This window comes from Nannospalax galili, unplaced genomic scaffold (assembly GCF_000622305.1).
Source record: "Nannospalax galili isolate Female #2095 unplaced genomic scaffold, S.galili_v1.0 scaffold173, whole genome shotgun sequence".
NCBI lineage: Eukaryota > Metazoa > Chordata > Mammalia > Rodentia > Spalacidae > Nannospalax > Nannospalax galili.
The window spans coordinates 4,237,435-4,261,285 of record NW_008334442.1 but is presented as its reverse complement, the minus strand read 5'-3'; the positions used below and the strand labels follow the sequence as shown (position 1 = coordinate 4,261,285).

The 23,851-nt window shown below is 38.0% G+C and overlaps 1 protein-coding gene across 2 annotated transcripts; it reads right to left on the bottom strand.

Annotated features, from left to right (window-relative positions):
• Nucleotides 1-4,552: 4,552 nt before the first annotated feature.
• Arrdc3 (arrestin domain containing 3) lies at nt 4,553-18,432 on the bottom strand. Of its 2 annotated transcripts, XM_008829345.3 has the most exons (8): nt 17,894-18,432; nt 14,222-14,303; nt 12,207-12,354; nt 11,174-11,276; nt 10,594-10,850; nt 9,975-10,137; nt 9,552-9,706; nt 4,553-7,215 (listed from the first exon to the last, which is right to left on the bottom strand). In XM_008829345.3, the coding sequence occupies exons 1-8, from the start codon at nt 18,171-18,173 to the stop codon at nt 7,159-7,161; spliced, it is 1,245 nt and encodes a 414-aa protein (XP_008827567.1). In that variant the 5' UTR covers nt 18,174-18,432; the 3' UTR covers nt 4,553-7,158. The 2 variants fall into 2 exon arrangements, with proteins under 2 accessions (XP_008827567.1, XP_017652697.1); XM_017797208.2 differs by lacking the exon at nt 12,207-12,354 and having other exon boundaries at nt 17,894-18,430.
• Between the last annotated feature and the right edge of the window lie 5,419 nt (nt 18,433-23,851).

The following is a 23,851-nucleotide window of genomic DNA, read 5'->3' as shown; positions in this document are numbered from 1 at the left end:
GTTCAGCTTATAGTTGCTTGGGCAAAACATCATGGCACCAGGAGCGTGTGGCAGAAAGGCTTCTGAACTATAACACTACTGCAAAACAACTTTATTGTTTTTCGTACTGCATAGTAACGACATCATCTAGTGACTGTGAAGTTGGTTTAGGGAGAATGGGGAAAATGGGGGAGGAGAGGGAGGGTTTATCAGGGAGAGAGAGGAGAGATAAATAATGCCTAGCTGGTGTAAAAAACCAGAGGGAATCTTATTATTGCAAAAGCCTAGTGAAAAAGTACACATACAACATCTCCACATGAGTTCATGTGTATAGCTGAAGGCTACACAAGAAACAGTGCCAGACAGGAAAAACTGCCCTTTGAGTTGTTGACTAGGGTAGTCCAAGAGACCCTCAAAATTATACAAGCTATTGCCATAGCCTTGATTGCCTCCCAGAACATGAAGTTAAGACCCTATTACTGAAGACAGGACACACTGTAGGCACAGGACTTGGAGCAATGGAGCTAGAACTGACCTGGAAGCCATCCCCCGGAAAGCTAGCTCTCATAGTTTTGGAGATCACTATGAAAGCTACTAATGCAGAGCATCAATTGATGGTCCAACCCCAGTTTCAAGGACTAATAACCACAACAATGACTGGCACATCGAACTATATTGGGGCACTGGTGACACTTATATCTTGGAGGTAATCAGCAACTACCTAATTGGACCTAAAGCCTACTCCATGGGAGGGAACTCATATGTGGTACTGTAAACATAGCCAAATGCATATGGCTGGAGAGGTCAGAGATCTTAGCTGTGACATCTCTAGACAAATGTAATTTCTTACTATGTGCTAAATACAGATCCTTATATTTACAGACAAGTATACCAGTCACCACACATCCAAGAAGCTTCTTTTGCAACAGAGACTATTACAGAGTTCCTCAACTGGTCACACACAGAGATTAAGAGTCTGTGAAATGCCCAACCCTAAGTGACACATCTACAATGGAATCTCTACACCTAAGACTCATGGAGCATAGTGGAACAAGGGGTAGACAGAATACTAATGCATCTCTCAACTCTCATCAACGAAGCTTCCCTCATGCAACAGAGGACAATGAACGCAAGGTTCAGGGACCATTGTAGAAGAGGGAATGGAAAGATTGTAAGAGTCAGGGGAGGAGGTCATGACCATATGGAAATAGAATCTTATAGGCTCCTGGGACATATGAACTTATAGCAACGGTGTCAGCATGCACAAGACCCATACAAACTCAAGTAGACAAAAAACCTAGCATAGAACTAGGGAAATGGGCAGCAGGCCCCAATCTTAGCCAAAGAACTATTGGCAGCTGATTACTACTGGGTGGGGGAAGAACTGATCATCTTTAGTGGAGTGACTCTAGATAGGCTAACTAGGCCTCAGTGGTTGAACTTGCACTGAGGGATGTCAGGGGACACTAAATTGACTCAATAGGCCTTAACATAAATGACAGACTGCATGAGATCCAGTGTATGTATGTGGGTGGGTGGCTCTGGGAGGGTGCTGATGGGGAAGGGGGTATAAAGAGGACTAAGATGTATATGAAATACATAAAAATTTAATAAAAATAAATATTTTTTAAAAAACACATTTCCTTCCATGTTTAACTTTTTGTTACTAACAAAGACAATGATTCTGAGGCCACTTCTAATCATGCATGTTTTTGTATTTTTAAACCACAAATTGTCTTGAAGTTACCTTTCTGTGTTGGTTAGTTTTCCACTGCTGTGACAAAATAAGAAAAACTTAAAAGAGGAAGGGCTTATTTTGGCTCCTTCAGCCATGGCCTGTTGGCTCCACTAATTTCAGGCCTATGTGGGGTGGGAAGCGTGAAAGTAGCTAGGAAGCAGAGAAAGGGCACAGCAAGAACCAGTTCATTGGATTTGCTCCCTTCAAATAGGTCTCACCACCTAAGTTTCAACCACATTCCAATAGCTCATCAAATTATGAGCTCAATGTTGGACTAACCCATTCAAGAGATTGCAACACTGACAGTTCAATCACTTCTCAAGTCCTACTTCTCAACACTGCTGCATTAAGGACCTAGTCTTCAATGCATGAGCTTTGGGGTCATTTTTGATTTGCACCATGACACTTTACATCTTTATTTATTATATATCCTTTTTATTTTTCTCTTTTGGAACAAATATTGCAGAGGATGTTTAAGTCAAAATAAATTTTCTTTTTAAAAATTGTGTGTGTGAGGCCCGGTGTGGTGGTGCACGCCTTTAATCCCAGCACTCAGGAGGCAGAGGCAGGCAGATCTCTGAGAGACTGAGGCCAGCCTGGTCTACATAGTGAGTTCCAGGCCAGCTGGGGCTACAGGAGACCTTGTCTCAAAAACACCAAAAACAAACAAACAAACAAAAAACCCAAAACAAAAATTGTGTGTGAAGCTGGAGAGATGCTCAGCAGTTAGCACTGAGTGATCTTGCAGAGGACCCAGGTTCGATTCCCAGCATCCACATGGTGGCAAACAACCATCCATAACTCTAGTTCCAGGGGATCTGAGCCCCTCTTCTGACCTCTGCAGGAGTTGCACAACCAACATGGATGTACTTACCTATATGAAGGCAATACATTCATACACATGAAATATTTTTTAAAATTGTGTATGTGGTGTATGTGTATATATGCTTATAAGTGTGCATGCTCGTGTGCCTCTGTATGTGTGTGTGCATGCACATGCAACATCCTTGTCTTCTTCCTCTATTACTTTCCATCTTTTCTTTTGAGACAGGGTCTCTCATTGAACCTGAGCTTGCTTGTTTAAAGGCTGGCTGGGTGGTAAGCCTCTTGGATCCTGTCTTGGGCTACCAGCACTGGGATGACAGGTCTGTACTGCAGGGCCTAGCTTTTGTAAAATGTGGTGCTGGGATCTGAATCCAGTTCCTAATGGTTGTGCAGCAAACACTTTACCCTCGGAGCATCTCTTCAGCCCAAATTTCCATATATCAATAACATGTTGAATCATTTTTCTCTTTATTTTATGAAATCAAGGAATGAAAAGACAAATATTTCACCATGCAGTAAAGAGTTTTGAGAACTATGTATTGTTGACACAAGAATTTCCAAGGGATAACTGTCCATTATCTCAGGTTACAAAATTCTGATTTTGGTTCAATATTCTGAGGTGTATCTTCAGTCTACTCCATGGAACACTACTGTGGCTGCTCTTGATGTAAGATGACTATATTAACCTCTTCCTTTTGCAAAGTTTTTATTGGGAAACCCATTCTATATCATAATGAAACCTGACCTGGTATTAACTAATTGGAATCTCTCCCCTGAACTGGGTATAGCACATACCTGCAAGGCAGGAGGATCCCTGATCTTGAAGCCAGCCAAGACTGGGCTATGTAGCAAGGTGGGTTTTTTTGGGGGGGAGGGGGGGTATTTGTCTTTGGACTATATAAAAGCTGGGGCCAACTTTTCTGATCTCTCTAGCATAGAAGCCAATGTGAAAAAAATGTCAATATTAAGAAGATAATCTCAAGAGATTAAAGAAGAATGCCTACCACCCAGGGAATTACTTGGACTTCTGGATCCAGATGTTTAATAGATCATCCCTGGAATTATTAGTTAATATTGTTTTATTGAAGCAAGCTGAATTTCTCCCTGAAAAAAAGAGCAAAGTCAGCTATCCTAGCTGATTGGTTTGTTTTGGTCTTTTTGAGACAGGGTCTCCATGTAGCAGCCCCAGCTGGCCTGGCACTCACTATGTAGATCAGGCTGGCCTTGAACTCAGAGATCCACCTGCCTGTGCCTCCCCAGTGCTGGGACTAAAGGCATGTGCTACCATGCCCGGCCTATTCTGCAAATTTTAAGAGCTGTTTGATGAGCTAACAGATTAAGTGATTATTTCACATAAAAGACACGTACGGAAAACTTTCAATATATTCTAATGCCAATTCCAAAACAGTGAAGTGAATCACCAGTGTTACAAACTAGTATAGAGCAGTATTTCCTTAAAAGAGGCACACATTTACACCTTCAACAGTGAGCTGCTTGGATGACTGCTTTTCTCCTTACAGATAAGGAAATCAACTTGAATGTCTTGTTCAATGCTGGTCTCATCATAGAACCCAGAAGCTTTATTTCCCCTTTGCATCCTGAGATTCCTTCCTTCACTGTTAATTTTATTCCTTAAAGACTGGTGCTGACCACTGGCTTGAGTGAACCAGGCTGACAGCACCCCTGTAAAGGTGATAACTGCATACAAAATGTAAAATGTTTCTTGGCAAAATGAAAATCCCATCCTAAGACACATATATAATTTGACAATCTGTATGTACCAATGGGTAACCACGGAAACACTAAATGTAATTCCAAAAGGATTCTAACTAAAGGCAGCCAAACACTATAAAATTTGTATTTTTAAGAATATTTACTGCTGTGTTTAAAATTTGGAAAAACTGTTTAGCGTTTTTCAATGTAACTTAAATGTATGTCCTCTTGAAATGCTAGTGTTTGATTATGGTGTTACTGATATGATCAATATTCAAATAAATCTCCAAACAATTATACAAAAAGGAAAAAAAAAAACACTTTATTTTCCACAAGGAAGAGCAATAGGAAAAATTAAATCATTTCCCACATAGTTTTCTTAAAACAGAGCCTACAAGGACATATTCAGCACCAAATAAAAAAGAAAAAGAGAAATTACAAACAGCCATAGAATATAATCTATAAAGCAAACATTTAATATTGCACTTTGTTTTGCTAACATTTTGGATTTTACTTTTCCTAAATGAAAAATCAGGAATCTATCTTGAATACTAGAATCCAACTGAACCTCACATCTTATGTCAGGAATCGACCAATATTTAGAAAAATGTTAATGCCACCAAATGAGTAAAGAAATATTTATGGGGAAAATAAAACTTTATTTTATAAAGTTTTATAGAAATTTTATCACATTTTGTGACCCAGTGCCAATTGTCAGAATATTGGTCATTCTTGCTTAACATGGTATTTGTAAAAGAACATGGTAATAAGTATCCAATGCTATGCATATAAACAATTGTTCCCTAGTCAGACATAACAAAAAGGGTTTTCAGACAATCCCCCCCAAACAATAAAACCACCAAATGCCCTTTATGCCAAATATTCCATTAGCTTCTTTTGAGGGGGACATTCACAAAATGATTTAACAATAAAAAAATAATTCACCCCCATTTCCTTATTATCTAGTATTAGTTTGCTACGGGAGCCCAAACCCTTTAACCGAATCACTTAAAACGCGATTCATTTTTACAGTGGGCTTTCTTCACCCTGTCAGCATTATTTCAAACATGAATTGTCTTCCATGTTTTCTTAAAGGCCACTTATGGAAAAGCCTATTTTGTATGAAGCTTTAAGACAGTATTTAACCAGGTCAAGCACCATCCAGAGTTACTATTATTTTCAGTCACTTTTTAAACTATGGGGTTAAATGGCAAGGTAGATAGACGTAACACCCATTTCACACATATGTTGTGACATCAGAGATGCTGATTTTCATTAAAGACAAGATTCCTTCTAAAAAATAATCTGTACACTGAGTACTTGGAAAATGGTGTTTTAAATGTTATGAATGCTGGTATATTTGTTATGATCCAACCACAAATTATCTTAAAAAATAAAGTATAACTTATTGATGTGATTGCTGTTTTATCTATACATACTAAAAACGAGTGACTTGAAATGTCAGCAATTCTTTAGACAATGAAAAATTTTTTCATTAAAAAAAAAAATCACGCACACAAATACAAGTTATTTATCCCAGCAAACAGCCTACTATTTATAATTGTGAAGTTATACACTTTTGGAATAAACTTGGGCTTTTTATTCTCAAATATGAGTGAATGTATAAACCAAGGTCCCCAATCATCACCTTCAGACACATATTCTTGCTCACTAAAGTACTCTGCATCAGCAAAAATGATTTCCAACATACGTGTTTTGGAGGTAATTAAGTAACTCTGTATAAAAATAAATGCACTTTCCCCTCCTTTCCCCAGTGACTGGAAACTTCCATTTACTTTTAAAATAATAAAAATAATTTGAAAGAGCAACAGCCCTTAACTCTTTGCCGGTGCCTGCCCCACTGTCTGTCTTCACTCCACTTAGCTCTGCTAGTTTCTTTTTGTACGTAATGATAAAAAGGGGATGTGGGTGGTTATCACTTTTGTGTATGTCCCGTTTCCAAATTTCTCTCTCCAAAGAGCTGACCAAATAAACACAACAACAACAACAACGTAACAGTGCAACAAAACACAAACAGCATTCCAACAGTTTGGCAAGTGACGCATTCACCTGAGATTAAGTGATTTTAGGCAGTCAGTGACAAATGCTGCTTTGCTGTAACAGTAGAAAGGCAACAAATGCTCAAAAAGAAACCAAGAAGGTACACAATCTGGACAGTCTCTTGTTAGCTTCCTCCTCTTGTCTGTTCCCTACACATCTGTTGCGTATCTACTACAGTAGGCTGCAAAACATACAGCAAAAAGGATTGGCTTGAAGGCATTTGATGTTTGTAAATAAATCCACAATAGGATCCAAGCTGAAGAGGTGATACATGGTCAGCCTACTACGACAATTCTGAGCATGTGCATGTGCAGGTAAAGTCCAGGCTATATTAAATTAAAACAAAACAAACAAACTGTCAGTGCGTGTTTTTTGTGTGTAAAAGTTTTTCAAAGCTTTCCTTTGTTCCTTGTTGTGCTGACCACAACAAGTTTTAAAAGAGTATCAAGAGTCTGGCATAAATGGGAAAAAAAAAAAGCTGTAGTGACATGGAACTGCACAATGTAAGCAATGAGCATGTGCAAATTTTCAAATCAAAAGAAGGAAACCATCCTTCTTTACAACGTAGTGTCTTGACACATATGACCATAGGCTAAGAAGACTGCTCTTAGGATGTGCCAGTTTGAAAGGAGAAAAGCTTAGATCTTCAAGCATGTTGGAGCAGCCTCAGAATGTTGTAGGATTCTAAAGCATGATCACTGGTTGTTTCATGTGTTTGCCATTTTTCTGGGCAAAAGCAATTCCACTTCCTCTGAAAACGTGTCTCCAAGATACTTCTCTGTCTTCAGCCGGAAGAGATACAGTTCGGAACCCACATCAACTTGATTCAACCAAGTGTTCCTTCAGCGAGAGGGGCAGGATGGTCTATCCTCAGATGACTGATCAGGATTTGGATCAATCTAGTATGAACAAGATAAAATTCACAAAATTATTTAATGAGGTAGGAAGAATGCAACAAGTGGCCGACTCTGAGTACTAGTTAAGAAATGTTCACGTATAATCACAGCACCATGTATTTAACACATATGTAGTTTCTTAGCAAATTATACCCCATCGTCTTTTCCTATCTGCAGTGCTATGTGGGGATGATGGGTGTCCTTTTTGTCTATAATATGCTTGGTCACTAGATTACTAATATGATTTATAAAGGTATGCATGAATAGCTCGCTTTCACAAAAATTACTGGCAAAATCTTTTTACTGAAGAGGAAATTTCACTCAGCATTTAATACTTAATTACACATTGGGGAACAGCATTAAAGCACTGCTCTCTTGTCCTTTTGTAAAGTATCCCTTTGTCCTTATACAAAAATGTCAACACGGGCTGTAGAGATGACTCGGTAGCCAAGAGCAAACTTGCACTGCTCTTATAGAGCATGCAGGTTTGGTTCCCAGTACCCACATGGTAGTTCCCAATAATCTATTAATTCCAGTTCCAGGGGCCTACGTGGGCACCAGGTATGTAATGGTGCACAAACATGCATGCAGGCAAGCATTCATAAAATATGTGAATATGCCAATTCATCTCTTCCCTAGACTTTGGGAACAATGAAGCTATAATAAACAATTCTCTTGGTGCTTATGTGAAGTAAAACTCATTGGTGCAAAGTTCCAGACAGGGCCTAAAATACAATGCCTATGAGAGCAATGCTGAACCCAAAAGCCTTTCTAGCTTCTCTCCCTCTGTGCTGACCTGACCTGTATGCATGCGTACTTAGTATTCCAGTTGTTTCTCAGTTACAAAAAGAATGGGCACAGAAAAGCATGCTGTCAACTGTCAAGTTTACTATATTTTAGCAAAAGGTCTTTTGGACAAACCCAATCACTTGAATTTAAATGTGAGACAACCCAAAATGCTTCAGCAGCTTTAGGTCAAACACATTTTTGGAGAAAACAAGTCAATTAACTTTTAGTTAAACTACAGTATGAAACTGTTTTAGGGTTGTACAAGTTTTAAATTATCTTTCATTGAAATTGGCAAAATTTTATGACAAATTAGTTAAAAGTGAATTATATCTACACATCCATTCTTTTAAAATTCTCCCCTGTTAAGCTAGGAATACTCAAGTCAGAAACAACCAATTTAATAAGCAAAACAGAAACATAAGAATAAAAATGTAACAAAAAACAAAATTTGTAAAAACCAGCAGAACTTTTTTAGTCTAAGGGATATTTTTATGATGTATAACAGGATAGGAAAAATGTCTAGTCAAATACTTGTAAGAACAGATTCTGAAAATCCTATAATCAATAAAAAGGATTTCATATTATTTATTACATTTAGGGTAAAAAATGACTTCTAGTTACAATGTTAGAACAATCTACTGAAAAGTAAAAACAAGCTCCTTCATGTCCAGTGAGTATGAAATATTGTAATATTCCACTGTAAAACAGTGGAATAAACTAAATAACCAAAAGAAAAATTCTCTTGATTTATAAATTTTATTTTGATATTAAAGCCAAGTTCAAAGATCCTTAAAAAAAAAAGTGTATTATCAGCTCTAGTTATACTGAAAAATTCTAAAATTATCAGATCCATCCCCCACCTCTTGTCTTTCAGCTGGACTGTTCTTATGTAGGCTGGTCTCCCTCTGGGGGATTACCCATTTTTCAAAATTTGGCCAATTATCAACTTCTCAGAGAAGTCTAACCCTCTTTGATTCCCAAGTCCCAATAAGCTGCTCATAAATTGAGTGGTGTCTCTGAACACTGGTAATGTAGTATTTTGCTTTTAAGTTTATTTTTCACATTAAGTCTGTGAGCTTCTACAAAGTAAGTGATAATCTTATTCACATATGTGCTGAGCTAGCCTCAATATGAAATGTATAAAAATAATCTAACAGTGTAGGAATGTTTAAGAAGTTATTTGGAAATATGCTATTTTCTCCTATGACTAAGAATGTTAAAATATGTGAGAATTAAATTGGTAAAGGATTATAAATAAGACAAGTGCTATTTAATCAATGCTTACAAAATGTCAAGTTTTCTATTAATGCTTGAAGACGCAGTTATTCCTTTAAAAATGCAAATGATTTAACTGGAGTTAGATCATCATCTTATTTCCTGAGTGAAATCTTACTTTTGTGTCAAACTTAGTAAATATACAATCCTAATCATAACTTAAACTGCTGTTTGAAATTATTACCATGATTGCCAAGAAGCAACTACATTTTTAAAAGCTTGCAGTGCTAGTTTCTAACAGGCCCACAACATTTCATACTTGAATTGGTGCTTACCTCTGAATAAAGAGGTGGAGGCAAGAACCGAAACTCCTGGATATATGCAAACAGTGGTCCTTGAAGCGCTCTCTCAAAGTCATCGCAGGCACTCACGGGTGCCAGATTATTTCGCCTTTGTTCCTCTGTTACTACTTCTGCATAACTGGGTGGTGCTGAAGGAAAAAGATACACGCAATTCGAACAACATGTTCTTATGCATGTCAAAATACACAGAATAGTAGGTATTAAAAAGGAATGTCATGTAAAAGAATAATTATTTGTTTGGTGATTAAAACAAGGGAGACATACAAAATTTAACATTAAGGTCACATCTCTATAGGAAATGATAAAAATTTATCTAGGGTCGTACAACATCAAAAGCTAAACAAAGTTCTTAATAAATAAAAACAGATTAAGTTTAGATATGCATTATCCAATTACCTTCAGGTCTTTCAGGAAGGGATAAACCAAGCCAGTTCATATTCATGCTACACTGGCTGCTTACACTTGAGGTTCTGCTACCAAATGGATGCAGAGGAATTGTACCGATGACAAGTGGCAAATTAAGAAATAAGTCCATAGCTCCAGGAATATCCACATATACCTAACACAGGAAAAAGAAATACTAGATTTAGCATGCTAAGTATGATTTTCTTATTTATTTATTTGGTATTTTTGAGACAGGGTCTCCCTGTAGCCTCAGCTGGCCTGGAACTCTCTATGTAGACCAGGCTGGTCTTGAACTCACAGAGATCAAGCCTGCCTCTGCCTCCCAAGTGTTGGGATTAAAGGTGTGTGCCACCATGCCCGGCTTGATTTTCTTTTTAAAAACCACCCAATTTTAATAGTAGCTGAGGTCCCCTTTTACTTTTTATTATAAATTTCTCTTATGTTTAGTGCTTTAGGTTTATATAAGGCAAATTAGTAATTACAATGTAAAATTTCACACATACATGCCTCTATATATGTGGACTATAAACATCAAACTTGGGATGTAACCCAAAATAATAAGCCCACAACTTTAAGACAAAACATAAAAACCTCTTGAATCAACACATACCATTAGTGAATACTCCACACGGATTATACTACAATCAAGGATAGAGGGTGAAACTGGTGGAATTTTCAGCAGCTTGCCATTCCATGTCTCTGTCTTTCCTGATGATAAGGATTCCCCACGCAAGTTAGCTACAAGCTGTTTTACTTCCTTCATTTTTCCTTTGGCATAGAAGGCCTGTGTTTGGTAAATGGCTGCCTTTGGCACTACCATTCTGGAAGAGCAGTTCTCAATCTCAGCAAATATCTGAATTGATTCACCTAGAGAGGGAAAACGTATCTACTGTTAAAAACCAACCAACCAACCAACCAACCAACCAACCAACCAACCACCATGATACTAAGTTCTACTAACTATGGATGAAAAATTGTCTTAGGAGTAAGCAAGTAACTTACAGTCATAAAGTGACCTACTCATTCATAATAGCACATGAGAAACTACATTTCAATTTGTGAAAAGAATATGATGTATGGCCTACACTATTTTACTGAAGAATACTAAGTATTAATATTTGGTGATACTATTGCAAGTTTATACTTAGTGAAGAGAAATTGCTTTCTGTGAACATCAAGCTCATACATACCTGGGGTATAGCCCTTCCTTTCAATTTTGGCACTTAAGGATATTGGGCCTGAGGTACAGAACCAGCAACAGAGTGTCTTTTCTTTTGTGCCTGCTTGGGGTGACTGTAAGAAATAAATTGAGAAAAACATTAATGCATGGACTCAAAAATACCAAAATATTTAAAAATATAGTCTTAAACTCTTAGATAATTTATAATTAATAGTATTACCCTTAATCAATGGCTTTTGATTTCTATAAAACTTGACTTAATATAAATTTCCATTTAAGAAAAAAAGGGTTAAAGGCTTAATACCCTATTCCAAAAGAGTTTTAGTCCACTTATATATAATAACTAAAGTCAATCAAACAAAAAACCCTTTCCAAATTCCATTTAAACTTCCTTAAGGCAGCACAGAAAGTAACTTGGTTAAAATCCCAAATGTTAACATCTTTCTTTGAAAATGTAAAAATCTTATGTAGAAAGTTAAAAACTGTCCATTTTAAGGTTAATTTTTGCTTGCTTTAAAGATGTTATCATTTGTTTAAACCAAACAGTTTTTGAAGTCAAATTTGAATTAATCTCATAAAATGCAATTAAAAAGATTCATTAAAAAAATTTTTTTTTATGAAATTGATGATTCCCCATCATTTGACAACTATCCCTAATTGGAATAATGCAATGCAGTACAAAGTTTAGATTGTGATAGTTTCAAGTAAGAGTAAGTGATATTGTTTTATAATAAATGATATTACTGTTCCTCTTACACTAAAATCATGTAGAGAACAGATCTTTTTGTTACTGTTTTTTTGGTCATATTCTAAGTAAAGGCTATTATTTCATATCACATATTGGTCTTAAATTTACTTAGTACAATGTGAAAAATACAAGCATATTATTCATTGGCTTGTGTGCTCTACTTCTGTATTTAAAAATAGGTATTTTAATGGAATATAATAAAATTACTATATTCAAGTTAGGAAGACTGCATAGATCAGGTTATTCTTCAGTATTCATATATCAAAAAACAATGAAGAATTCAGTCAATTCTTACCAGTAATGAAGGAGTGTTGATATCTATATGCTCAAAGACTGTAAATTCCTTCTTTAATTTTACTGGTAGAAGCCAAGGCCTGTGCAATTCGGCCTTCACCCAATAGCGCACACTACCATGTCGGCCTTCGAATGAGGTAGCAAGTGGTCTGTGCAGAATATAAAGGTGAATATATTAATCTTATACCTCTTTCTAAAAATTGAACAGTAGATCAGAATAAAAGTATTAATACATTGTACTGTTTATGTACCAATGAGGTACCAAATATGGTTTCAAAAAGTTTCCAAAGGGATAAGTCACCGGGGAAAAACCTTTTATTTCCAAATAACAGTAGATGGTGAGAGTTAATTATGGAAATCTTTGCTTCACAAAGCCAGAAGAATACAATCCCTCTAAATTAAAGAGAGGCTACTTTCAATGTTGGTGGCAAAATTATAAAAGTTAAACAAGCTATTCTTGAAAAGGTCAACATTTTAATTAGAAAATAAAGGTAAAAATGGCCTCCCTGTTTCTATCTAGAAATTCTAGATCCCAGTCAAACACTGAGACAAAATTCCCTATACTGATCTACTTCTCATCAGAGAGGAATTATCACCTCTTTTTATAGCAACTAATTAAGTACAGTATAGAAAAGACCTAGAACAGTTTCACGGTTTCCTATTTCATTAGTTCATAGAAACGGAAAATGTTTTACATTTCCAGTTTCCTCATGTGGTACTCTCCTGTGCTGCCTTTTCTTAAGGAAGTTTTTTAACTTCACTTTTTAGGGCTTGAAAAAAATATTCCCATCAACCTGCATCAAAAGAATCCCAACTTTTTTTGAACTTGGCCAGGTTTTAGGTTTTATTATTTATAGAAAGTTTCATTTTAATAAAGTCTGTTTAATTACATAATATCCAATATTTTTATTTTTAAGGTAGAGGGCTAGATTAGAATGGTATTTTACAATTTTTTTTTCATTTTAATAAAGTCTGTTTAATTAAAGTCTGTTTAATTACATAATATCCAATATTTTTATTTTTAAGGTAGAGTGCTAGATTAGAATAGTATTTTACAAATGATTTTTTTTTTCATTTTAGACACCCATATTGATTTATATAGCACAAAGAATTAAACGGAGTATTTCTAAATCTCACACTTCATGATAGGCTTTCTAGAATTTGTTAAATGACTTTAATTTATAGATAAATCATTAAAAGACAATAGTCTGAAAAGCATAATTGATGAACTGTACATAAAACTCAAACCTAGAATTAACATAGACTCATGTACATTTAGTGCATGATAAAACTGTTATGCGAGTCAGGTTTATTTTCTAGAACAATATGTACAAACACCAGTTCATAGGTTTCAGTATCTGTTAAAAGACATAAAAGGTATTATGAAAAAAGATGTATCCATTCTCTCAACAATCTGTGATGATGTAAAGAATGTACTATATTTCCAGCTTCCTCTTATGGTAGCTCTGATGGATGTTTCCTTTTAAGTCAGGGTTATAATACGTTATGTGATTTCCCTAGTAGCTCTTTGTACAAAAGCTACACAATTTGTATCTGAAGATCCACAGTTAGGATAATCTTATTTTCATATTCTAACTTATTGCTAGTCATTCATACTAGCAGAAAAGGTAGAACACCATGTTTCAATAAACTGAGCTACTGAGACTTGACCAGTGCTCTCTTTTTCTGATAAAGCCAGTAACAACCAATTATCCATTAAAGCTTTACTATTTGATTAGTACCTGCGCTAAACAGAATATGAATCATGTTTTATTAACCTCATAAACTTTGGGGGCAGAATATTAATAATTGAGCTTGCTTTCTGTAATTTTGCCATCCTAGATTAAAAATAGCTTCTTATATTTAACATATTGTTTTCCTCTAGCAAGTTTCTATAATGAAAAGGGTTTTTTTTTAAAAAAAAAATCTAAAAGTATTTAAATTTGGAATATTTAATTTCAAAGACTGCTTGACTTTGTGTGTCTATGATAAATGCCTATTATTTGTAATACTTACGTCTGTGGAAGCTCGAAGCTAAATGCATATTCATGCCTTCCTGAATGAATAGTGTTGAAGCCTTCTTCGGAATTATCATCATCTAAAACAAAAAGAAAAAAACATTAAATGTATCTCTGGTGGCAATTCTACAAGGATGTTCATTTAATGATTAAAGTCATAAGCTTTCATCTTAGAGATCTGAGTTTTAATTCCAACTCAGAATTAAATTTAATTATCTGCTCTGGATAAAACAAGTCTTTATTCTTCATCTTTCTCATATTAAAAGGGAGCTAATGAATACTTATGAGTGAAAGCTTTTTTGTTTAATGAAAAAGATGGCCCAAACAATAAAAAAAAATTGTACACACTATTTAACCAAAGGTCCAGATCTCAAACTACACTGTTATTTTTGCCACCATTTGTTTAAGTGTGCATAAAGTAAAACTTGTTTAAGTAAAACATTTAAATTTTTTCAGTTTGGGGGTAATGATTCTGACATCATTGAACCACATGTACACACTGCAACCAGAAAAAGATATGATGACTTTTGGGATACAAGGAGACCCAATTTCAAAAAAAAGGGAAAAAGATGCGATTTAAATGTGTCATAGCTAAATGTAATTATTCACTTAGACTACAACATTCAACACTGAGTTGGTCTTGGCAACAAGTAGATTTTGCCCTCATATACACTTTAATTACAAAGGGCAAAATTTAAAAGAGTAAAACAAAAAACAAAGTCAACAATATTTTAACATCCTTGAAAAATGAGGTCTAATTGGTAATTTCCACTTAATGGGGGGGAAAGGGATTACCTTTCATTTTACTACCAGTTTCTTTTGCTCACATACATTATTTTGAAGTGTCATGGAAACAAATTCATTACCAAAAATGTGGGCAAGGTTTAGGTTATTGGAAGAGTCCTTTTGGGTAACTGGGTAACACATATATGTCTTACTTGCTTTTCTTGGTGTGAACCTTTATAATTAGCTGGGGTGGTGGTGGTGGAACTACTGTATCATTTAACTTTCCCTCACCAAAGGACCGAATAGACACAAACACCGGGATGCCTCCCTCATAGGAGACTTTCTTCCAAACGTGATGAGTCTGGCCCGGGTCTAGACACTCCTTCCCCGGTGCCTTTGGTCCGGGGGTCCCAGCCCCGAGAAGCAGCGGGGACAGAGCTCCGGGCCACTCGCTGCTCGAAGACGCCCGAAGTTTGCCTCCCTCTTCTCCCTTTCTTCCCCTCCGGCTCGCTTTTTGTGCCAGCTCAGCAGTCTCATTGAGCCGAGCCGCCGCTCCGCGGTAAACAAGTGCCTGGCTGTCAATCAAGAACTAGACTAGAGCAGGAGAGGACCGGCCTAAACCGGCGCTGAGCAGCTCCCAGCCGGCCCGCCCGCGCGCTGCCGCGGCCGGCCGCGCGCCCCGCTATACATACGGCATATGTCGCGCGGGGCTCGTGCGCGCGCAGCCTAGCCCGCTGGGCGGGGGCGGGGCCTCGGCATGCCGCGCTTCCGCTTTCCACGCCCCAGCCGGTGACCGGTTAGATCTGGCTCGGGCCACCCTGACACCTTTACAGTTACAGCGGGTGGGGGAAAACTGGGCGGCGGCGGTCCCAGGGAACAATGGGCACTGGGCCCTGCCGCTCCGGCCGCACACGGCCCTATGCCCTCAGGTCAGACCAGTCAGCCTGTCAGCGAGGGACGCGGCTGCCACCACCTGCCAGGCGCCCACCTCTACCAGCTCCCTCGGACCAGTGTTTTCAGCCCAAGTAGCGCCCAGGGCGGCGCGGCACCTGTCCAGCCGCTGCTACAATGGGGACCCAGGCCCGGGTGCGGGGCGACGGGACGTGTGGGGCAGGGACACCCGCGCTGCAGGGCGGAGGCGGTGGCTCCCGGGTACCTTTACCGGCGCACGCCAGTTCCAAGCCTCGCCCCAGCCAGAGCGAGCCCACTCGCCCCACCCGCCGTGCCCAAGCCAATCAGCGCCTGGCATCGCCTTAGCAACAGGCTAACAAACCCCGCTCCGCCAATCGCGGGACGCCCGGGGCGGGCTCTCGCCACCAGGCTAGTTTGAGAGCGCCCAGTTGTAAGTCATTGAAACTATTCCAGCTTAAGAGCTCGTCCACGCGTTGCAGGGGTTCGGGGGCATCTCGCGGGGTGCAGGGCACCTAATTTTCTTAACCTTGAAATCCTGGAGCAACTAATGAAATTATCTTTGCCCCCACAACTCGTTCTACTTCTCCTCCATTACGAGGCTTGACTACTTGAGGAAAAGCCTTTGTTTCTTCTCTTCATTTTATAAAAGGCTGCAATGTCTAGGCAGGTTCAACTACGAATTTATGTGCCTGCTTTTTAAACAAATAATAGCACTGTCATTAGGCATTTGTATTTTCCTATTTGTGCAGATGCGTAGAGGTCAAGTAGGAATTATTTTAGGATGCAGAATACCTGTGTGATACACGTATCCTACTATGAATTGACTTCACCTTAGCATTTAAAAAAAAAGGCATTAATGCTGAGTAACTCGAAGCATCCTTCATTTCTCATTTGCCTTAGTTCAGTGAACTCTTCCCTAAGATGCATGTTTCTGATATTAAAAGATAAAAGTATTCTTCTTTCTGAAAAATCGTCAGTTTGCACTAAAATACTGCATTAAAAAGGAGAAGCAAAAATTACATAACCAGTTTTAACATTATATTCTTCTTGGACTAGGAATTAAGTCATCGCCACCACCTGACGCGTGTGACCAATCTGCTGAGAGCAGAACGAGCGCCCCTCCTCACCATCCCCCAGAACTGGTCCGAAACAGGATTGAACCGCTTCTAACAAAGGGTGGAAACTTAGAAAAACAAGCTTAGAGTCGCCTATATTTCCACAATGTAACCATTTAAACAATAGGTTGCAAATCTCAGGACCCCTTCTCTCTTGACAATCCTTTTATGCCCCCAAACCAAATCCGATGTGCCATATACTTTTACAATTTCATCTGACTGGCATGGATTTCATTGAATCCACGTTCCAAAGTTAGACATGATGCTCAAAGAAGAAAATTAGACACTGAATGGCTTCTAAAACGGACTTAATAGTTTTATAAGGATAGATATTATTCTTTAAAATAAATGATGCTTGATGTACATTTTTAAAGGAATTGGAAAGAATAGGGAAAAAACACGTGGGGTGTTGATGCCATATGTCAAAATAAGCCATGGAGACCCTTTATCAAAGAACAATAATGAAGTCTTTAAAGTCTTTTGCATCTTAGTATTAAAATCAGATTCATCTAGCAACCTTCTTAAAAATGTTACTCCATTTCTTCCCTGGAGCTCATTTTAAAATCTAAGATTGTAAAATAAAAAGGAAAAATTTAGTATTGAAGTGCAGTTTTCAAAAATTAAAAACAGTAGTAAAATTATTGAATCAGATTCAAACAATTTCTAGGTAAGGTGCAAATGGGTTGCAAGTGCATAAGGCAGCGATCAAGCCGGTTACAGATGTAGTTGAATAAGTGCAGTTTGCAGTCACTGCAGATGCCTGCAAACACACTGAACGTCAAGGAGAATCCAAATCTTCCAACTTTGTTAACCTTTATCAAACTGCCGTGTTATGCTACGATTAGAATTGCATTAAACGAGCCTAAAATCGTCCTTTTGCAAAGAAAACGAATCTAATGACTTACATAAAAACTTACCTCTTTCGTGTCCAATTAGGATGTCTTTATGGTTGAAATATTCTACTTCTTCAGTGTAATTCTGGGTATAGGCAGTATTGGAGCCGGCGTTTCTAGATTCAGTCCAGCGTACTTTCGCATGTCCTCTTGCATGAATTTTAAGAGATTTTACTCTGATTTCCCCAGTAACTTCTAAATTCACCCTTCCTGAGACAGTATCCCCACTAGAATACACAGGGACATTGCTGTCATTAAGACAGTCAAAGCTTATTGTCAAACTCTTTACCTTTCCCAGCACCATGATTATAACAAAATCTATAAAAATATAATGTAAGACCAAAAAAAGTCAAGATCACATATAAGATGTGATCTTCACTTAACACTGATCAGTGTCTTTGCCCTGCAAAAAACAAAAAAAAACAAAAAAAAAAAACCTTGCAGGCAGGATCAGTGATTCTCTACAAATAGTTCATTGAGATTTCTTAAAAAGTCAGGGCAGCAGAGAGGCTGCTCCGCGTTCCTGCTAGTCTCAGTGGTCTCCTTACAAAGACGGGCGGCTGGAGCCTGCCAGCTCACTTTAAGAGCAGCTTTGTGAAAAACAACCCCAGTGCGCAGGCGCACGCCGGGGCTGCAGGCCAGCCTCCCTGCGCGCGCTCTCCTGCGCGCGGCGCTGGTGGCCGGGCTCGCGCCTCGCTCCCTCGCTCTCTAGCTCGCTTTCTCTCTCGCTCGCTCGCGGTACAGTAGGGGAAGGAGGCGGAGGCAGACTTCTCTGCATGGGGCTCTCCGATTGGCAGGCAGGCTACCGTAAAGCCCGGTCGCAGCCTGCAGCCCCTGCCGAGCACGCGCTCGCGGAGCGGGGTCGAGGGCCGGTGGGAGCCCTGCCCAGGCGAGTGAGGATGGAGTGCGCCGGGACCGCGGGTTTGGGACGAGGATGTGCGGACACATGGGGGAAGGGGAGAAACCGGTTGGGCAAGCGGCAAGTGGCCTAGCCTAAGCTAATAAATTTCACCCCCACCCCAAAAAAAAAACCCGTAATAAAAAGCAGACAAATATTGTTCATAGGAAAAAGCAATGTTGACTTGGATGGAAAAAACAGAAACAAACAATATTCTGTAGGCAGGGTGGTAATGAACTCAGCCAAGGCCCGAAGAACCTTAAAACAATACTCCAAGTAAGAGAAGCAAGTATTCAACCAGCAGACTTTGCTTTTCTTCGGCTCCCTTCATCCCTTAGAGCACTAAACCCAAGTTGTTAACGTGAGGACACGTGTGTGTGTGTGTGTGTGTGTGTGTGTGTGTGTGTGTGGGCTTGACCACTTCCTCAAAGGAAGAAAAAGTCCTTTTTCCAGACACCACCTACAGCTACACTTGCAGGCGATGACATGATTACAGCTCCGGTGTCCACTGAATTAAGAATAGACTTCGCCCCTCAAAGTAGCACCCGACAAGAGTATGGACATATTTAGCAGACAATGCTGACAACACGTGGAAAAGTCTTTGATAGCGAAGGACACACAGTGTTTAAAAGTGTGGTTTGTTATATAAATAAGGCTTAATTCTGTAAAGTTTTCTTTTTAATTCAACATAATAACCGTTATGTACATCTTAAAGATAGGTACATTTTTCTTGTGAATGCTTTGCTTAAGAAAAAAAAAAAAAAAAAAAAAAAAAAAAAAAGGGCAGGGCTCAGCAGTTAAGAGCGCTGACTACTCTTGCAAAGGACCCAGGTTTGATTCCCAGCACCCACACGGTGGCTAACAGCCCTAGGTAACTCCAGTTCTGGGGGATCCGTCACGTTCTTCTGATCTCCAAGCGCATTGCACAACACGGGTGCACTTACATGTATGCAGGCATAACTCTCGTGTACATAAAATAATTTAAAAAAGCATGACCTTCTAAATATCACTGGGACCTAAAGGCATAAACTGATTTAGATTATTAGCAATCAGCAGGGCTTCTTATAACAGAATTATACAAAACAAGAACTATTCATGACTAAAAATACTTAGGAAGATTTCCTCTTTGGTTGTCCACAGTTAAACACTTTAGACTCTTTTGCATAATACATTTGGATAGGTTGACCCTATAAATCACAACAAACTATGCATTCGAATTGCTTTTATTTTTTTTAAAAGGACCTATATTTTATTTAGTTGGATTTTAGTTGATAGGGCATCTTGAACTAAAAAATATAGAATTTAAGTCTGCCAACAATTACTGGGCAAGATATTTATCTCAGGGTTTAGCTTATCATGCTTAAAACCACGAATTTGTGTGTTTGAGTGGGAAAAATAATCTTTTCTCTCGGTTGACATCTGGTGGAAGATCTAGGTAAAGTCCCTGAACCTTGAGTTAGTTTCTGTAGTAGATACTGTTGGAGCTTTTCTCCCCCTAGTGGTAATAGCTAGGAACTTGCTACAATGTCAAGTTTTGCTCATTCAGCACAAGATGTGTAATGTTCATTAGCCATTCAAGTTACAGTGAGCAGGGAGTAGAATTACAAAAGTGCGATACAGGGCGACTACATAAATTCTTTACCAAACACGTTCAAAATTATGGAAATCTAGTGGACAACTGTTTGGTAAAATCTCTCCAATTAGAATATAATGTATTTCTGGAAAAAAAAAAAGAATCAGTATTTAAGTCCATGAGAATTGAATTTAATAAAAAAGAGCCCTAGTAAATTTATTTGTGGTTTTTAACTTTTTTAAACAAATTAATCGTATCCCTGTATGGTTCAGTATTTCTTATCTTTGAACCTTCTAAGATCCTTTAAATTGTATTTGTTTTGCTATTTTCTATATTTTTAAAAATGTGTCTTCTTAAGCACTTTATTTGGAAACTGGCAAGCTGCCAAGAAATTCTTACCTGCCATTATTTTTACCTAAAATTCATTTATTTAGCCATGTTACCACTTTTCATCTTAGATTTGGTCACATGACTATTTCTCAAGTGTCTAAACTTGGCTATATTTGATTCTATTTATTCAAGCCATATAAACACCAGAAACAAGAAATTATGACACCTCTAAATAGTTTATATTTTCATTTCTAAAAGAAAAACTAGGGGCTAGAGAGAGAGCTCAGTCAGTGCAGAGGACTGGGGTTCAGCACTCACATGCCGGCTAAGAACCATCTGTAACTTCAGTTCCAGAGGATTCAGTGCCCTCTTCTGATCTCTACAGGTGTTTCATGACACCAGTGCACTTACATACACGCCGGCAATATACTCATAAAATGAAAATAATATTTTTAAAAGAAAAAACATACACTTAGACCAAAGTTTGAATGTTATCTTTTCTGACCTTGATAACTTCCCATTTTTCAGACTTGAAATGTCTATCCTTTAGACAGCTTGCAATGCTGCATTGCCACATGCTATCTTGGGCTTCTCTGCTGGCTTCACTGGGCTCTTATTATTTTGCATTAGATTTAAGCTATTCATCTTCACCAGCAAGCCTCTTTCCTACTGCAGCCCAGCCTACGTCTCATATGCCATCTCCTCCTACTCACCCGCTAACTCCCTATATTCCTGTCAAGTGTATCTTCTGGCCCCTTTGTTGACTTGTCTCACTGTTGCCAATATGCAGTTAAATCTGAGTTCGGTGCCCAGGCCAACATCTCTTTTCTATATGATCTCTTTCTTCCTCTTCTAACCCTTCCAGTAGCTTTGACTAACACAATTGCATAAAATCCCAGCAGACTGAATAAATAGCTCCCAGTTCCCCTTTCATAGCTATTTGAGAACAAGTAGTAACTTCTTTTCATGATAGTTATTTCACTGATATTTGAATTAAGATACTATTTTGATGCATAAAATTTTCAACTCCTCTCAAGATTTGTCCAAACCTGTATATCACAGAATTATGTTATGCTTGAAGTTTTTCAGATTTTAAAGTGCTCCTTCAAATACACATAGAACAAACTATTTTAACTAAAAGTTTCTGTGTTAGAAGGCCCATACCAGTAGTTAGAATTTGTTTCTTAGATATTAAACCCATACTTATTTAGCCCCTGGCAGATGTGACTGGTGTTAGAACTAAGATTTTTCTTGTTTTTTTTCTTTACTTTCCTTCTTTCATTCACCCCTCCCTCCCTCCTTTCCTCTGTCTTTTTTTCCCTCTCTTTCTTGAGACAGGGTCTCACTGTGTAGCCCTGACTGGTCTGGAACTCCCTAGAGATTAGGTTAGGCTGGCCTCAAACTCACAGAAATCTGCCTATTTCTGTTTCCCATGAGTGCTGGGATTAAAGGCATGTGCCATCATATCTGGCTTTTTCTTGTTTCTTATTAAGTCTTTTTATTGGAGGGGGGCTGTCTTTTTGAGACAGAAGTCAATATGTAGAGCAGGCTGACCTCAGTCTCTCAGAGATCTACCTGCCTCTGCCTCTGGGGTTCTGGGGTTAAAGGAGTCATGCCCATTTATTATGTCTTGATTCTGAATTTTAAGTTTATATCTCTGACTTAATTCCAGAATGCAACAAATTTGACGTTTATATGGAAACTAGAAGGAATATTTGAAATAATAGCAAAATGAATGTTTCCTATATTTGAGGTAATTGCTTGATACATTATTAATATGTGATATAAATTTGAATATGTTATGGATTTGTGGTAATATTCAGTACCATATTGTTTTTTCTCATTTAAAAATGAGTGGAATTTGTATTATCAAAAAATCATTTAACTTGTTAATTTGACTTCTTCACAAAAGAAAATCACCAACAATTATGGAACACACCAAGATATCACTGTTAACATTTTGGGATATTTGTATCTGTATGTACAACTGAAAAAGGAAAAGCACTGCTCATTGAGCCTTGACGATGCTGGCCATCATGTAGAAGCTGGGTTTGTTAAGTCTGTTCATTGGATCAGGTGGCATCTGGTCTGCATGTAGGATTAGAAATCCTAATTTTCCTTTTCTGAACTGTTTAGCCTGCCTGCTTCCCTCCTTCTTTCCTTCCCTTCATTTCCTTTTTTCTTTTTCTGTTTGTTGTTTTTGAGACAGAGCCTCAAATCCCTGATCCTCCCCCCAGGAGAGCTAGGATTACAGGTTATATCATGCCCTGTCTATTTTGTAACTTTTGCCTAGGTACAACTTTATATAGTTAGGGTAAAAGAAAAAAGGAAATCTTGTACTCTTGATAGATACTTTGTTTTAGAGACAAAATTAACAAAAGGGATCAGTTCCTGGTTTTGTATATCAAATTCATATTTGGCTAACTGGAATTTCATATTAAATAATCTTACTTGGGAATGTTACCCTACCCAGCCACCTACATTTTTACTGTTGATAAAGAGAATTATTTTTATAAACAATTTATCAACCCAGGCATGGTTGGTGGGTGCCTGTAATCCCAGCACTTGGAAGGTAGAGGCAGGAGTATCAGGAATTCAAGGCCAGTCTTTTCTCTGACATCCTATCTCAAAAACTAACCAACCAGTCAGCCAAACAAAAACCATCAATACACAATGTATAACAAAGCCCCAGCATTTATCTACTGCCACTGCCTTCTCCACATTGTTTAGTGTAGGCATTTCAAAATACTCTGCCACTAAAGGTTCGTTTTATTTACCATTGTTAATTAGCATCTCTAATTACTATAATTGAACATTGTAAGGGGGAAATTATTAATCTCTAATCAGCTTAGTTTTCATGTTGATGTCATTCCTGTTTGGGGGGAAATTTATTAGGAAAAAAAAAGCTATGATTTAAAAAAGTATTTGCCAGGAAAAAACCGAAAGGCTTTTTTCGGATGAGGACTCTCTACTTTTAGGATTCTAAGTGTTTCAAACCATCTTTTATTTCAGGGTCAAGAAACAAATCATAGCTCAGTTGTAAAATAACACATTTAATTTTTATATGTATTATTTTTGTAACATAACTGTTTTTTTATTAATTGAGAATTTCATGCAATATATTGTGATCTTATTCACACCCTTCCCCCATCTCCTCCCAAATCCACCCTGCCTCCTTACC

Bases quoted from the DNA above. Each gene is read 5' to 3' on its own strand.
- Arrdc3 (XM_008829345.3), bottom strand. From the start codon at position 18,173: ATGGTGCTGGGAAAGGTAAAGAGTTTGACAATAAGCTTTGACTGTCTT. The intron at 14,304-17,893 runs GTAAGTTTTTAT...TTTTTGTTTTAG, and splicing joins CCTAATTGGACACGAAAGAG to ATGATGATAATTCCGAAGAA. The intron at 10,851-11,173 runs GTATGTATGAGC...TTCCCTCTCTAG, and splicing joins AAGGAAGGGCTATACCCCAG to GTGAATCAATTCAGATATTT.